At 44.8% G+C, this 17,478-nt stretch overlaps 1 protein-coding gene across 1 annotated transcript; it reads right to left on the reverse strand.

Annotated features, from left to right (window-relative positions):
- Positions 1-303: 303 nt before the first annotated feature.
- On the reverse strand, positions 304-17,028 carry FAM83F (family with sequence similarity 83 member F). The gene is made up of 5 exons (XM_054279867.1): positions 16,558-17,028; positions 12,754-12,921; positions 6,377-6,498; positions 5,128-5,840; positions 304-368 (listed from the first exon to the last, which is right to left on the reverse strand). Exons 1-5 carry the CDS (start codon positions 17,011-17,013, stop codon positions 304-306), a joined length of 1,524 nt encoding a protein of 507 aa, XP_054135842.1. The 5' UTR covers positions 17,014-17,028.
- Positions 17,029-17,478: the final 450 nt, after the last annotated feature.

Genomic DNA, 17,478 nt, shown 5'->3' on the forward strand with positions numbered 1-17,478 from the left:
TTCTCTGGGCACAGAGCAAGCTCTGAGACCAGTCATCACAGTTGTTTTTATGTACAAAATATGTGTGCACATAGACATATGGACTAATACATTCATCACTAACCCTCATTTAAGGGACCAACTATCCAAAGTCTGCTCATCACCCAGTAAATGTGCTTTAGCCAGGGGTGCCAGATGCATCCAGGACCTGCAGTGGCTTTACAGATCACTGCATGAGGATATGGCTGTAGGTTCAAAATCAATCAAGAAGTTACTGTTGCAGCTTGTGATTCAGTCTTTAGTTCTCCAGACAATCCTTCCCAATCAAGATAACACGCAGGTAGATTGTTTGTTTTTATCGCTCATAGTGGAGTTTGGATTCAGGTTACCTGGAAGGAAAAGAAGTTAAAGTAGTGTTAATGTTAAGTAAATAAGCTCTGGATAAAGTTTGGACTCATGCTTCACTCTCATTTTTTACTATGCACCTTGTGTTAGATCTACATTATTCTGCATGCTCTCATGGCTTTTTTCCTGCTGCAGTGAAATGAAGAAACATTAAAATAAGATCAAATGCAGAGTTTATTGTAGAGAAAACCACTGGAGAAATATTTCTAGGCTTTGCCTTGTACCCAGTCCAGCTTCATTAGGTCCTAGCTAGCACTGATAAATAGTCTGGTCATGCCTTGGGTGAGAAGTTTTCCAAAGAGTGAGGTATGGAAAAAACTCTGAAAACCCAAGGTCATCTCATTCATTTGATACCCACACACATTCTCAGTAGAGGTTTTTTTTCACATTTTGTTTCAAACATCTCTAGTGCCAGTGTTTCCACCACTGCCTTTGCAAGACAAATCCCAAGGCCTCAAGGTCTCACTAAAGTGGCAGAGTATGCTGCCTCCAGTTTTTTATAATCCTAGGTTTTTGCACTGCTTACTCTATGAATTTCTTCTGCTCCCAGTATCTGTACCTTTCAATGCTTGCACTTCTGTCTGGTGTCCATCATTACAGCCAGATGTTGATCTGGATGCCCCAGCATATCTGTTTCAAGCACTGTACAGAAGTGTGTTCAGAGGCTTTGCAAGTAAGGGAGCTCATCTGAGCTCAGTAAAGCTTGCATGACTCTGGCCCAGGGCAGCAGGGACCGACAGGGGCTGCCACGTAGCTTGGAATCACTCTGAACACAGGCAGGCCCACTCATGTATTTGTACAGAAGGAAGGTACATGTGCATCTCCCAAGCACTTGGAGCCAGATGCCAGTTCAGAGGGAAAACAGAGAGTGAAAACTGCCACAGGTCATGGTGACATGCTGCTGAGAAGTCTCAGTCTTGCTAAGTTTAGGGAGCATTCAACTCAAGCACTGCCTCTGAATTGGGCTCCAAGTGAATAATTTTCAATGTCACTTTCTTGCCTGAAGGGTATCTGATCAATGCTGCCCTTACCTGTAGGTGATGGGGAAGAGAAGAGCTCTCTTTTCTCCCCCTCCTTCTCTCCACTTTCTTCCACACTGCATCTCCTTGATGTTCACCTGGGAGGATGCACTGCACCCTGCCCTCACTTCTGTGGCTGTTCTGTGTGCTACTGCCTCCTCTCCACAGCTCCCTATAGCATTCCATTCTACCTGTTCCCCTCTGACATATCCTGCATGTTAGTGTTATCATTACTCCTATCTCCTCCCCATCCCTCTTTCCTTCCCTGTCTGTATCACATTTAAGACCCTCATGCTTTTTTTGAAATATGTCTGTGCTTCTCTGCTTAATTTCAACTCCCAGCCCTTTTATTCCTGTCACTTTCTACTCTTGTCTTCTGACCTTTTTCTACATATCCCACTACAGTTAGAGCAAACATCCTCCTTTTATGTACCCAACAATGTTTCTCTCTTTCTCTCTTTAGAAAAGAGGCTGAAAATTCCAGTTACCACCCTTCCATGATCTCACTTTGGCTGAAAAACGCTGGTGATAACCAAGCAGCTATTTCAATGCCTTTGCAGTGCCCAGCGTAAATTCCATTTCCTGTTGCAAGACACACACAAAACTGAAACACAAAATCCTTCTACTAAGGGTGTGTATTTTGCAACCACTGCTCATGAGGAATGAAGTTGATGCATGGAGCACCTCAGGACAGCAGACCCTTCTGAACAAGCCCACTTTGCTCCTTCCAAAGGAGAACACTAACCAAAAAGTCTGCACCTTTTGAAGGCACACAGCTTTCAGACTTTTGCAGTGTTTCCCAGAAACTGCACACAGAAGTCACTGTCTCTGCTGACCACAGTCTGCCCAGCACCAGCTTAAAATTAACAAGATTCTGGTCAGGTTCAGAGCTGCTCTTATGTTCCTCAGCAGGCAACAGTGAAATCCAGTGAAATTCTGATAAGTTCATAATGTGGTTTGAGAAAACCTTTTAAGACAATGTACAACTTGCCATGTGCTAGGACAACACCTCAGGGTGTTAATTCAGATACTTTGTTTGGGACATTACTTTCTATCTGGAGCCCTTGTATTTTCCAGACTCCCAATTCTGACTCATAGGAATCCTCTTCTAGCCTGTAAAAGCTGCATCAGATTTTCAGACTCCATCACAGCACACACTTCCATCATTTCCCTTCCCAGCTCAGATTCTCTTCATCACCATTTGCTCCTACAAGAGTGAATCTGACTTTCAGCCTGCTTGAATAATGTCTTTCAACTACTCTATGAGCTACTCAGGTGTGGATCTGGTCTCTCCATGCATTTGCAAGGTGGGATGTGTCTCTGTGGTGCTAAAGAATTAATAGTGACTTTGGAGGATGTGTGCACAGGCAGGCCCATGGGGCTTAAGTGTGCTGTTTAATCTTTACAAAAGCTAAGGGCAGCTATTTCAAACTGTGAAGCTCTGAATAATTGCATCCTAACCTGCCTGCATACCAAGTACCCTCTCTTTCATTTCCACTTCTTACCTCCCTTCTGTCACCCAGAATATCACAGCATCAGTTTTTACTAGTTTTGCTCAAAGTTTTGCTTAAACTTTTAAACCTAAGTCAGCCCTAAAGTTACCCAAGAACAAAGTGTTTCCTATCTTTATACTGAGGCTGGGACTCTATTCCATGGCTGTGTTTAAGAATTTTTTATTAAATCCTTTTCTGTTCCTCATGAGTCTCCATCTATCTAATGTGCCTTCTACCATCTCTGTTCACATGCCACTTTGGGACTATTAGACTAGAGAAGTGTTCTCTCACAAAAAGGTAATTTATTTCAAAAGCAACTCACAATCCATGATCTTCCTTCAGCCTTTGATGCCACCAGATGGACAAAGTCTACTTACACCCTACTTCAAAAGCTATGGAGTCTCCCAGTGCCACCATGAACAGGCATTTTCAATTTGCATAAACCAAAAATACTAGCAAGGACTCACTGGAAAGATTTATCAGGTCAGAAAAGGTACAGGGGGAAGGTCCTGGTGTGCTGGACCTCAGCATCTTCCTTAAACCTGTTCTCAATTCTTCCTTCCCCCTTATTGAAAGACCTGGCAGTCTGCAGGAAGTAACAGCGGCAATAAATAAAACCTGAACATAATAGCATGGAAATGTATTTGTGGAAATGGTCTAGACCAAGCATTAGACTGTCTGGCACAGATCCACTGTTTTAGGAGGAACAGGGACATTCTTGCTGCCTGGATGGTGCAATGCCCCACTGTCCACCAAAGACATCAATCTCTCGTGCCTTAAGCTGGGCCTGATTTCATCAGGACATTGTGGGAAGGCCAGGCTGGCTGCTCTGAAACGGGTGACAGTGAGAATCTCTGATACGCGAAGTGCTGATGAATCAGAGATTCTCTCCTTCTGTCACTAGAGGGTAGTGCAAGCACTCAGCTCCATTCCTGCGAGTGGAAATGCCCATACATCTCCCCACAGGTCTTCACCGATTTTGCTTTTCCTGGCTTTGAGGAATGGGGCCCACCAGCACATAATATCTGTGCTCAAGACTTACTTGGAGAGAGGATCTCTTTAGACCGGGGTTTACTTCTACCTCCCCAAATGCCAAATGCAGATTCTAAAATGGATCTACTAGAGTCTTAAATAAATTAACTATTCCTTCTTATAATTCCTCTTTCTTTTGTTCATTTGGCATTTTTGAGTCTGTCCTTCATTTAGCCAGAAATATTTCCAGGAACCTAATTAATCATTGTTGTTGGCCATCTCAATTCCTTGCTTTTCTTCTTGGTCCCAAAAGAACATCTTTCCATTTCACAACATGGTAACTGCAAAGCAATTCAGTCTCTCTACATCTGCATTTTGCATTCATCAGAGCACTGGCCAGACAAGTGGAGGAGAAATTTTCTCCTTGCAATTAGTTTATTTTCCTGATGGTGCAGGAGGTATTGACACCCAAAACAGCTCAGTGAGAGGAAGACAACCAGGATGAATAGTCCAAAGATTTACTTCACTCTCACAAAACATGTAAAATGTTGGGGAGTTAGCTATGAACCCATAACCCATTAGAAATCTTTATCATTTGTGTCTTCAACTGACTGAAGCCTTTGAAGGACTTAATGAAAATATCAATCATGCATTAGCAAACAAAGAAAAGTTGAGATCTAGTGACCTATTTCTTTGTAGCTTCTATTTTCATGACCTTCTCCTCCATTTCAGAAGGTGGCAAAGGAGCAAATTAAAAAGATTTGCACCCTTTCCTTCAATCCTTGTGCCCTCACCTCAACATAAAGTCATTTTCCTCTTTTCCCCACCAGGAATTTGTCACAGGAAATATACCTGCCTAAACTCTAATGAGGAAAGGAAGGAATTACACTGAAAATCTGTCTGTAGCCTGCCAGCCACTACCATAGAGAACACAGTGCTGCTGTTTATTAGGCAAATGCACTTCATGGACTGAGCACTGTTTTACACAAGGCAATGTTCACCTTTCTCTCCCTTTGCTGCTCAAAAGTATGAGAAACATCCACATGAGAAGTACCAACCTTACAGTAAGACTGTCATTAAATTGCTTCCAACTTATATTGCCTGTATCTTTTGATACAACTTCTACCCTTTGTTTTTGCTCATTTTGATTCAGAATGAGAGGATCTACTCACAGGTGCCTATAGTGGGTATGCTTGCATCAATCAGCCAAGCTCAGAGCAAGGGACACAGAAAGCAGAGGATGCTGTAAAGGGTTTTACCTGAGTTGCCTCCAGCGCTCCGAACACTAGCATGGCCAATGCTGAGCCTCTCATATTCCAGTTTCATGTTCCCAAGGTCTTCTCCTGAATGTCCTTCACTGGCAAAAGAATTGGCCTCGATGCTTGAGCCTGGAGAGCGCTTGGCCTTGCGACTGAAAAGCCCGCTGGCAAACCGCTTCCCTTGCTTTGCATTGCTCTGTGCATCTTCCTTCTTTATGTCACGGATGGACTCTCTGGATTTGGATTTATTTTTCAGGTCCATGTGGAGCCGGGACAACAGTTTCTGGGGGCTCCGATTCAGCTTGTTCAAGTTCTCCAGAGGTGGATCTATTTCTGGGAACACTTGCTCCAATGTGACTAAGTCATTCAGGAACTGATTTAACCGTTTCTTTGACTCACTTGTTTCCTCCTTTTCCATGTTTCCCTGATGGTCTTGCCTGTGCCGTGAAGCCCAGAGCATCATATCACCACGGGTTGCCCCTGCTACTAAACCATACTTTGGGTTAATGAACTTCCGAGCCACGGTGGAGGAATGAAAGCCTGGCTTCCCAATTCCATGGAGGAATGGGTTAGCAATGCCCAGTTCCTTGTATAAATTAACTTCCTCTGAGATGGCGTAGAGCTCACGAAACTCAATGTCAAACATCTCCACGTGCTGTCCTGTCAAGACTAGCAGGATGTTTCTGTCAATGTGAGATGAAGTCCATGTGAAGCTGAGAGGAGGAAACAGAACCGACATTAGATTTTGGAGTGCATACTTGACCCAGCCCACCTAACAAAACCTAAGACACTACAGGGGAATATGTAGCATTATGCCATTTGCCCTTATATCCTTGGCCAGATGGGCCCCAATAGGTACATGACACAACATTATTGCTCTTCTTTAGACATGTAGACCAGATTTGGGAGAAAAGGCCATGAAACTCTAAAGCAGCACTGAATCAACAGGAAGAGTCTCTGGACTGAAAACCTCACTGAAGAGAACTGAGTACAGGGACTGGTGGGGAGTCCTTGTAGACCCCTTCCTGACGCAGTGTGGAACTGTCTCTAGCCCTCTGAAAAGGTCTGCCAGCATGGGTATGTTCCATTCTCTGAAGGAGGGCTCTATGCCACCTTCTCTGCTGTCCCACTCCAATTTCTACAGACGCCACACAGATTACAGAAGCTGGGATAGAAGGGGGGTGACAAGTGAAGAAGACTCTCAAGCAAAATAATCTTTAAATTAATGCCTTAAACAAGAGTGACCCACCTGTATGATCCAGTGGCCACCTTTTCTCCATCCACCATCAGGAACCGGGATGCCAGTGTGCCTTTGATCTTCCCTGATGGCATGTAGAACCCAACTCCTGTCACAGAGCGTATGCGGACATTCTAACAGGGAGGTGAAAAGACAAAATGTCACAATAAACAGGGCAGAAAATTACATAATTGCCAGCTCCAAGTGTTAAGATGTCACTCACATTGTCTCACTACTTCTGGGACTACAGCTCATTTTGTATCAGCCACCAGAAGGGCTGCAAAGGAAAACATAGTGCTGTAAGCCCTGTTGTCATCTCCTGTCTACACAGGTCACTCCTCTCCATCTTGGACAGTTTATAGCTGTCCAAGGGGTCAGCATCATCAAAACCCTGCCTGCTGTCTTCAGCTATTCACTTGAGCCACTGGCAAGACAATGCTTTCAGATAAGTGTCTCTACTAATGTCCTGAATAGATCAGCAAAGCAAAATTTCTGAAGATGAGGAAGGAGAATCTTTTCATAAAATGAATGGAAGTAGTTAGAAAGAGAATACTTCTCCCCAAATCTCACATCTCACACCCTTTTGTCAGCAAACCTACAAGTAATGAAACAAAGTACTACCAGACACAGAAAAACCACCAAGTTAGGGTTACATGATTTTCAACAATAGATGAGTGCCTGTGCATACTATAAGGATATGTTTGCACACTGGACTGAGTGCTACTCTGCTCATGGGTCCTGGCTGCACAAGGCTGAACTCCCAAAGTGTCTAACATGAAACATTCCCCCTCTCCTCCCGCCAAGTCCAAAAACATTGAATGTCAGTATAAGTTTGGAGCAAATTATCTTGTCACTCTGACACACAAATCTAGACAATTTTCCTCATTCCACCATATTTTTATGTAAGGATTCCTTAAGAATGAAAAGCTAAAAGCACTGCGAACTGGAGTCATAAATCCAGGGTTGGGAGTCAGATAGTCCCAAGCATAATTGCAGTTCTGATGCTGCTCCCTGTGATGTTCTGGGGAAGTCAATTCACCTTTGTTTCATTCTTCCCCATCTGCAGAGCAGAAAAATCAGGAGGATTTGGTTAATGCTAGCACAGCCTCAGATCCCACAAAGAGCTAAGTCCTATTACTATAAACCTCACCGACAGCTTAAATACTGATAGGCTATAGAAATCAGCATGCAGGAATAAGTGATTATAAGAATGCAGATTTCTTTCAAAAGCTGTTTTTTCTGAATACAACTCCTGCCTTTTGAAACTGCTGCTATTTTCCCAACTAGAATACAGCAGTCAAAATACAAATTCTGACTAACAGTAACTGATGATAGCTCTGTTTTGCATTCAGCTGTTGCTTGATCTGTCTGGAGTCCTGTGTGGGCATTAGCTAATTAATGCTCCCAACACTGCTGAAAGTATTATTACCCCATTTTAAAGATGAGTAGCCTAAGACAGAAAAAGATGAAGTGGCTTGCCCAAGGCCTAGCAAATGAGTCATATGTATGGGATGCTGAAGACAGGTTGGGTAGAGCACAGGAGAAATGGTGCCCTTTCCAGTAATTAAAATAACATTTGAATTTAGCCGAATTATTTTTTTCCTTGCTGATTAATGTTAGATGTGGGATTTGCCAAATCATGCTTTGCTGACAGCACAAGACAAGAAGTCAGTCAACAGCTCTGACCTGATATTACTCCTTTGAATCAAGAAGCATCAGCCTGTGTGAGCAGAAAGCTTCCCAGCACATAACAGTGTGGATCTTATTGTGCTTGTATGTTCTGTCACCTTCTTTTGGTGGAAAGAAAGCACACTTGAATTTCTGCAGTAAGTGAGCTGTATGTAACACTTAGAAAGGCGCAGAGGGGATAGAGCTGAACAGCTGAGCACATAAACCTCCTTGAATAAAATAGGTACAGGAGTGCATTAATACATCTTGAAATGCAGAAAACAAGCAGAAAGTCATATAAACATCAAGTCACTTAACAGGTTATTTGTATACAATTTTCTGCCTTGAAGGATCTTGGAACATTTGTAGACTGCTAAGTCAAGCTACAGAGGAAGAACGAGAACATGTACCAAAGACTGCACAATAACAAAAGAGGAGAGACAAATATAAATGAAGTGAGATTGCAGGCATTTTCAGACGGCACTAGAGTTACAGTAGTAACAAATATTTTGAGTAGAGGACCAGCTAGCTCACCAGATAGAAGTGACACCTCCAGATCTGTATTGTTGCAGAAGCCTGCTTAAGGTTTGTTCTGTAATATCCTGGCTTATGGGAGATGCAGTCTGCATTAAATTTCTATATTTCCTTTCCACAGACTTGCACCACTCCTCACCACAAGCAGTGACTAACATCTCCCTGGCTACAACTCAATATGACTGGTAACAGCCAAGCCTGACAGAGCATCCTAATACAAATAGTAAGGAACTGGTCTTCCTTGCTTTATTGTCACACTTTTAAACCTCACTCTGAATCCACAGAAAGCTAAATCAGACCCAATTTACAAAGTAATGCTGTGACTGACTTGACAGACCTAAGCCACAGTGCTTACAAACTGGGGCTGAGAAGGGGGAATACACAAGACAGACCCTAAAGGGAGGTGCTGCAACTGCTTCCACCAGAGAATCCTATGTGCATCTTCCCTCTTAGAACTGGGAAGTCCTCTGTTTGCCCTGGACAGTTTTAGAAAGGGCATGGTTACTGACAAAATAGTGTAACTTGCAAGTATTCAGGTAGAACAGGATGGAATGCAGCTAGCTGGGGCATGGTCAGCCAAGATAATTACTGAGTATTATCTGTGTCTTTACAAAAAGAGAGCCTTGCAAGCTTCCATCTCAGAAGGTCACAAGTAGTCTAGAAGAATACTCCAGCAGACCATTAAAAAACCAACAGCACTGCTTCACATCACATTCCACCCCTCCCTCATCTCAGGTAGGAGTCAATGACAAAACCCATAAAATACCAAAATGAAAATACAAAAGTTTCTTAGGCAGAAGCTTTTCAGACTTTCTGAAGTGAAAGGAAAAACTTCTTACATGTTAGGAAAATGAATGTAAAAATTAATGTGAAGGTGAACTTCCTGCAGATAAATCATTCCCTGGCCTTGCTTGGAGAATTCTCTGTCTTTGGGCAGGAGTGTCTGATACTGTGGTCGGGGTTAACAGAAACATGAAGACAAAAACCACCTATCTAAAATCCGGTGAGAACATTCACCCTCAGGTCCTGCAAAAAGAGGAATTTCTGAGGGGCTATGAATTTAGTATCTATGAGAACTCTGATTCGCTGTGATCTCTGTAGAACACTCTTGTGTCAAACATAACAGAAGTCTGACAAACCATGTCCTGTAGGCTCAGGAAGCCATATGACTCACACACACAAGACATGCTCTTATGAACAACCCATGAATGTTCTGATGATTGAGTTTAAATACATTTCTGGTGAACTCTGGCCTTCAGACAAAAATAGAGGTTTTCTCATTTAATGCTTGGAGTTGGTTAAGAACTTTTACTCTTTGTAGGGTGAGGTATGCTTCCTACAGCAGTTTCCCTCCCATGAGACTGTCAGCAGATCATGACACCTTGCCATCTCTACAAAAAGAATACAATAGCCAGGAATTTTGTGAAAATGTCCATCGCTGCACAGAGACAAAGCACAAAAACCAGTGTTAACTGTAAACCTCCCTGTATTGGTACTGTTGAAGTATTCACTTTGCATTGGATGAACAGGGCAACGGGACCAAAAGGGCAGAAAACACAGAACAAAATGAGTATCTGGGGGTGACAGAAGACAGAATAAACATTGTGACCCTGCAGTTCACAGTAGTGCATCATCTCTCTCCCCCTGGGATCAGAACTTGTCTCTAAACCTTAGAGTTATATCTCATGTGGCTGCAACTTCCTGAGAAAAGAAGCCATCCTCTGTACCTCACACAAGCATTCCAAAGGAAAGGTGGGCAGAAGGGCAGGAAAGAAGAGTATGCAACTCCTTTGCTGGCAAACTATGTCTGGTGAAAACTGGTAAAAATCTTCTTGAATAAAGCAAAATGCTAATTCAAAAAGGAGAAAACATTTTCCCTGTTGCTAAAAATCTGTAGAAGAAACTCAAATATCAAAGAAGATATCAGGAAAAAGACAGTAGATAAGAAATGGGTGAAAGTTTCCTCAGCAATTTCAGTGTCTTCTGCAATCAAACAATGTGGGACAAAATGATTCTGCTGAACAAGACTGGAGGCCCAGCTTGCTTTCCAGCTTTAAATCTGGATCTTCAACCCTTGGCACATTACAGAAGAAGGGCTGGGAGGAGTCCTCAAGGGGAAACCTTAACCTTTTGGAGCTTCCTTGGGTATCCAAAACCTGTCGCCAGGGAAATCCCGACATGATGGTTTCTGTTACACTGACCCAAGCAGCAGCACAGGCATGTCCAAGGCACCTCTGGGTGAGATACTAAGAAAACACCTTCCTTGAGAGGCAAATGACTTGTTTCCCCATTCCATGAAGAATCTCCCTGGTCATTCCATAGAACCATATACAGCAATTAACTGTGTTGGCCTTAGCAAGACTAAAAAAATACCTAAGCCATACTGGGAAAAAAAAAGATAACAACCTTCAGGGGAATTTAGGATCCAGTATGAGATACCTGGGAAAAGAGGGGGAAAATTTGAAGGATAGCAATCTGTGGGCTGAAGCTTTGCAGAATAGTGAACAACTAGGTCAAAAGTTGTTAAAAATTTCTTCTCAGTGGACTTGCTTCAACTCAGCTTGTACTATTTTTAACTGAAGATGTCTAAAGAAAAACACAGCATGGGCTGCCATGAAAGAATGGAATCATAGAAGGGACACAGAAACATTTTCTCCTTCTTTTGATTGCACCCATTCAACCTGCACCTCCTTAGAGAGAGCCATACAACTAGACTGCTGCAGGACCTAGGCATTGCTGCAGCACATCACTGGGATCACTGGTTTAGGAGTGTCAAGCCTGTGTAGAAGGATAAGAGGATGAGCAGAAGGGGATTGCTTTAGAGACAGAAAAAACAGACTGAAAGGAACTCAGCTCTCCAATAGCAACACAGCTCTTTCTAAAATGCCAGGACATCTTTTCATTCCCTCTGTCCAGGAGTTAAAATATTGTAGCACTGAACACATCATTGCTGTACATGATGACACAGTAAGAACAGTACTGGGAAACTGGTACCACAGCAGATGGAACTACTGCTGTGATTTCACAGTTATGTACCAAAGAGACACAAGCCTAGGAGACAAAATACCACTGGCACTTGAAACATGTCTGTTATAATGAGGTCTGTGTCTTGCTTTCAAAGACACCAGAGGGAAGGAACTTCCACCACTGTTTTGGAAAAAAAGGGAAAACTTCTCAGCTGGATGTCTTTTTTGATGAAACTCAGAGCAGAGTGGTAGTTCACAGGAGAACTCTTCAGATATATGCAGGTAATTTTCATCCAGATTTAAGATAGCTCCCCTAAAATGATTAGGATGAGACTCTATAATCTTCAGAGCTTTTTGAGTTTTGGTTGTGTTTTGGGGTTTTTTTAACTATAAATTGAGTGTTTAAGGAAAATCCACCCATCCTCCAGACAAAAAGCACTTTTTCCACTGCCGCTGTACAGAACAAGAGAATCACAAACGAGTGAGTCTGGCATCCCATAGGTTGTTTCCAACCCAGCAACTTTTTTCAGGATTTAGAACAAGTCTGTAGTAGCAACAGTGGCTAAAAAGATGGGGGGGAAAGGAAAGAATACAATACTAACAAGAAATATACAAATTATTTCAGTCTGTATGTAATGGAGCGAGATCCCTCTGAGGCTGCTTCTGCCAGCCAAGCTAGACTGACTACTCTGCTGTGCTGCATGCACTATATGAAGGCACACTGTGGCCCTCAATCCCTTAAATTCTCCTTTAAGTCATCCTAGAGGAGGACTACAAGCTCATTCACTCCCGGATGATCACTGTTGGGAAGGAAAGTCTTGATTTTCACAGAATGTGTGTGTCCTGTAAGAGGGATCCATGCAGACAACTCCAAGAGCTACCTGGAACTCCAGTTTGAATTCCAGTTTGAATCCTCACATAGAAGACCTACAGCAATTTTCTCTGATAATTTTCTCCTCAAACAGGAATTTTGAGGTCATAAGTGCCAGGAAACTGCACAGATCCCTGTCTTGGGTGAAAGGCAAAAAAATCCAAATCTTTCCTTTTTCTTTCCTTCTGTATTATAAAGCCACACTGTTATCCCTCTATGTTCCATCACTTTTAGTGTTGTGGTACAGAGGAAGAGATGTGTTTGCTGGTCCAAGCAAGTTCCAAGATTCACTGCAACTGCAAAAGGCCAATGACCTGCAGGAGATAATGGTTTAGCACTGAATACCTTACCCGGATCTGCAAGTCGCTGAGGTCAAGGCATCTGCACATTTCCAGGAAGAGCCTGACTCCCTCCTCATCCAGGATGATATAGACGGGGATCCAGCGCTTGTATGCTGCATCGACGATATCGCGGAAGATGTCCCGGTCCGTAAACAAATCCATGACCACTGCAATAATCTGCAAACAACAAGATGGTAGACAGACAACTGAATAAATATTAGGAACTGAAAGGAAGGCCAGCCCTACTGGTGCAAAATAAAGGAGAGCACCGATACCAGATAATGGAGGAGAAGCCTCCATAGGGAGAACAAAGTACAGGGAGGTACATGCCCAAGCACTACCAATAATTGTAATTTTCCGAGTTAGCTGCTGCACTTTGGAAGGAACTTAGTAAATGTCTATGAGAGTTCTCCTTCTTCCAGATGAAACTGACTTATTTGAGCAGCATGAGGAATGCCAAAGCCAAATACCTAGTTTTTCCTCTGTTTTAAGAAACTTCCATTGTCTCTGTAAGGACTCACTTAAATGAAGAACACTGAAAATATATTGAAAAAAACCACTGAAAACACAACTTTAACACTTAACCTGAAGGTGTCTAATGGAAGAGTGAATGTGCAGAGGAATAAGGGCTTGCATCCTCAACCATGATGCATAGTGTAGAAAACAAGAATTCTATTTTCCTTTTTTTTCCCCCAAATCCCTGTGAAAATCTGCTCTCAGGCTGGCTTCTCAAGGAATGATTTATTGGGCTCAAACATAAACACCTCATATTTCTCAAAAAGGGACTGGAGTGTATTCAAGATTTGAAGGCAAAATGATCATTCCCTCTCTTCGCATGTATTGTTTTTCTGGTATAAAACTAATCCTTCTTTCCAGGCATAGATTTTACATAAAACAAAAAGTTTCACTGACGTGAGAGACAAGCCTGAACATTTATAGGATGAGTAACAACAAAACCAAGAAGGTTACGGGTAACTTTAATGCTGATCTTATAGAAAGGGAGAGAAAGACAAAACATGTATCTTTTACACCATTAGAAATACCAATTAATTTTTCTGCCTGAGTTATTCTTCTCAACATTTTAAAGGTTATCAATGGAGGAAACTACTGTTTTTCTAGTCCCTCTGCATAACATCAGCTTGCCAGGTCAGAGCTGCCATGCTGACAGTATCCTGGGACTAGAGCTGTCTAAATTTTAATTTCCCAGGTGCTGGGAATCACAGCAATAAGCCCATCTGCGCTGGGGATGGCATATACAGGTGTGAATGGAGCTAAATACTGAAGCACACTGTAGGACTTTCTTCACTTGATGCTTGGAAAAGGTGCAGCTCTCTTGCAGGAGCCCCCTAAGGAAGAGGGAATAATTCTCCCCAGAGACCTCTTTCCTGTGAAAAATGCCCTTGAACAAATGGCTTTTGGGAAAGTGATGCCACAGTAAACATCCCCCACTGCATCTGCTGAATCTCTGCTGAGTCCCTGCTTGTACAGCCGACAACAACCAACACATCTGCTCTGTCAGGCTCCTTCTGTCAACAGTGCTTACACCAGCTTCCCTTCGTTAGAGAAAGAAAAAGAGCTGACGTTGTATTTATGCTCATCATTAACATGTAAGTTCCTGATGGAGGTGAACTGTGCTGGAGCTACCTCATACTAAGTCCCACAGTAACTTCTACTAGGCAGGATTTCAGGTCCTGGCTTGGTTCTCCCTTCCCAGCAGGAATGTTACCAGAATCTCTAAAAATTAAAATACAGTGAACTTGTACCACTCTGTTTCTGAACAACCCCATATACAGGCAAACCATAAATAAAGTCATGAACAGTTCATGCATTAACTCAGGCCTGTTATGCTCCCTGTCCCCCCACACACAGTGGTATGGATGAGCTATTTAGGAGAAAGGATGCCAAATAATACTCATTTGAAGTAAGAACTTCCACATAGAGAATGGACAGCAGAAGCAGGAACTTCTTTTCTCTCCATCCCCACCATTTGCAATGAGTGTAACAACTGCAGAAACGACACCCTATCCTGGACAAACCATTAATTGTCTGTACCGGCTGTGCAGTGTGAAGGGATGGCTCCCTCCAGGCTGTGGGGCCTTGGGTCAGTCCAGGCTCCTTTCCAAGACTGGGGACCATTGAGAACAGCAGCCAAAACTTCCCATGGGCAACGCCTGTTGTTGTGTTTGCCATCTCAAACCCTTGTCACAGCCAGGAGTGTTCCCAAGCACAGCAAGTCAGAGCATGAGTGTCTACCCCTGCAAGAGGTTTTCTCCATTTCTCTTCCAATCCTATGGATAATAAACTTATCTGTAGGGCCCATAGGTGTGCCTAGCTCTTCACAGGAATTTTAAGATTGGCAAGTTAATGCTTGCTAATGTCATTGCAGCTAAGTAGCTTAATTAACATATGTTTGTAAAATACTCATGATAAGCCACCCACAGACTTGTGCCACATATTACCAGTATCTGTTCAGACCCCCTCTCAGGAAAAAACAAACCCAACAATCCCCCACTCTCATTTGCTGACTAAAAAAGCTGCTACCTGGAGTGTTTTTTGCCAGGGTGAGCTCAGTTGAACACAATAGGCATAGTTATCTATGAAAAGGACCATTAAACACTCAAATGGCTGTTAAACATGAAACCAGCTTCGGGCTGGGAGGGGCACAGTTTGTCCAGTCAGTGAAAAAATAAAAATCTACAAAGGATTTAATTATTTCTAGGTGCCAGGCACAACTATGGCCTTTCTTTCTGGGAAAGAAACAAACTTTCCCAGTTCTTGAACAGTCTCTAGAAAGCTTTGTAGCAGCCCAAGGAGGAGGTGAAGTTGCACTACATCAGAGCGTAAGGACTACAGCTTCTAAGTGACTGATCACACCAGTCACTGAACAGAATTACAGGGTGTGCACAATTTCTGAGAGCAGGGAGCTAAGAAGATCACCCACCAGATTAATGCCTCTCTGGAAAGTTTTCTGTTTCCCGGCAGATTCAGTTTGAACAAGTCTGTAAAAGTGGTGCATATAGTGTGTGCTGGCAAAGGGGAACAAGTGGAGGAGGAAATGACTGCTGAATTATAAAGCAGAAAAACCAGAAAGCTGCAAAACTAAGCGCAGCAATGAAGTTTCTTACGCTGTTCTCCCCTTTACCCAAGGGGTGTGTCAGCTCTGACGGAGATCTTTTCCTGAGTGGTCTTCTCTGGGAACTTCACCCACATCCGGAGTGGGTGACGAAAAACCTCGTGATTGCTCCCACCTGTTCAAAGCAAGCTCTTGGCACGTCATGGCTGGTTTGCTTCCTTGCCAGAGGTGCCCTGTCACCACCAGCAGTCATTTCCAGGGAAAGATAAACGGGAGGAGCAGCCTCATATTGCCTACACTTTGTCTACTTGCAGCTCGGCCTGGACGGGTGTTGAGACCACAAAAAATAAACCCCAAAAACACCATCCCATAACGAACACGCTGCCCTGTCTGTAACTAGGGACACCTGCACACACCAGGTAGGGGTGGCTGTAACAGCATCACGACCTGTGAACGCGGGAATGAGGCCGGGACAGGACAAGGCGAACCACAGGTACAGAATCCCAGCTGAGGGGAGGTGGAGAGGGTGTGAAGAGGTTTCACCCCATCACAGGCATCAGCTTCGGCAAAGCGTGACGCGACTGGCAACGAGGCGCAGGGAAAGCCCTGCCTGATGGACGCCGACCATTACAAGGCCAGAGCGAGGGCTCTCGCCCGCCTTGCACCCCATGCCCCGAGCCAGACCCTCGGCCCGGCTGAGGGCGGCAGGGCTGGCCCGGCCCGTCGAGGCCGCTCCGTACCTTCTGCGCCTGCTGGATCATGTCCCGCACCACCTCCTTCAGGTGCGGCGCGCTCTCCTCCTTGCGCGGGTGCGTGAAGAGGGACACCCGGCTGATGCCGCGGTAGAACGTCTTGTCGGTCCAGCCTAAGTCCAGCGGGGGCACCTCGGTGTCCGAGCACTCGGGCCAGTAGGCCAGCGAGAGGGTCTCGCCGCCGGGCCCCCGCGCCACCTTGCCGCCCTCCCGGGGGTCGTCGTAGCCCCGCCAGCCGCCCCTCAGGTCCTGCAGCTCCCGGCCGGAGAGGAAATCGCGGAGCTGCTCCTTCCTCAGCGCCTCCCGGTACGCGGCCTCGCCGCGGGTCACCAGCGCCTCCAGGGCTCGGCGCTGCTCCTCGCTGTAGTAGAAGCGGGCCTGGGCCTCCGTCACCTTCTCGTTGACGTGCAGCTCGTCCAGCAGCAGCACCTGGGACTCCGCCATGCCGCCGGCAGCCCCAGCGCAGCGCCGGCCGGGAGCGAGGGCAGGAGGCTGCGGCGGGAGCTGGAGAGGCAGGGCCGGGACCGCCTCACCTGGCCTGCCCGAGCCCGCCCCGACGGGTGGGGCGGCCGCTCCCCCGGGCCCCGGGGACACGGCTGTCCCCGCCGCCCGGCCCCTCTGCCCGGCTCCTGCGTGGGCCCCGGGCACGGGGCGCGAGTTGCGGGGAGGACAATTTCTGTGAAAAGGAGAACAACCTGACCTAAGAGGTGCGGGATGCGATGTGAGATAAAGAGCCAGGTTATGTGGCGGCCTAAACCAGCTTCGAGGGATGCGAGATAGAAATCTTTAACTGACTTGTGAAATCGTATGCTAAGAGAGAACTTGGTGCATTGAAATGGGAAAACCGCACCTCTGTGCGGAGACCCTCACCCACTGAACACCTGAATTTGGAATACCCTGTGCCTTTAA

This window comes from Melozone crissalis, unplaced genomic scaffold (assembly GCF_028551555.1).
Source record: "Melozone crissalis strain CALT ecotype California unplaced genomic scaffold, PUWL_Pcris_2 ptg000004l_1, whole genome shotgun sequence".
Classification (NCBI taxonomy): domain Eukaryota; kingdom Metazoa; phylum Chordata; class Aves; order Passeriformes; family Passerellidae; genus Melozone; species Melozone crissalis.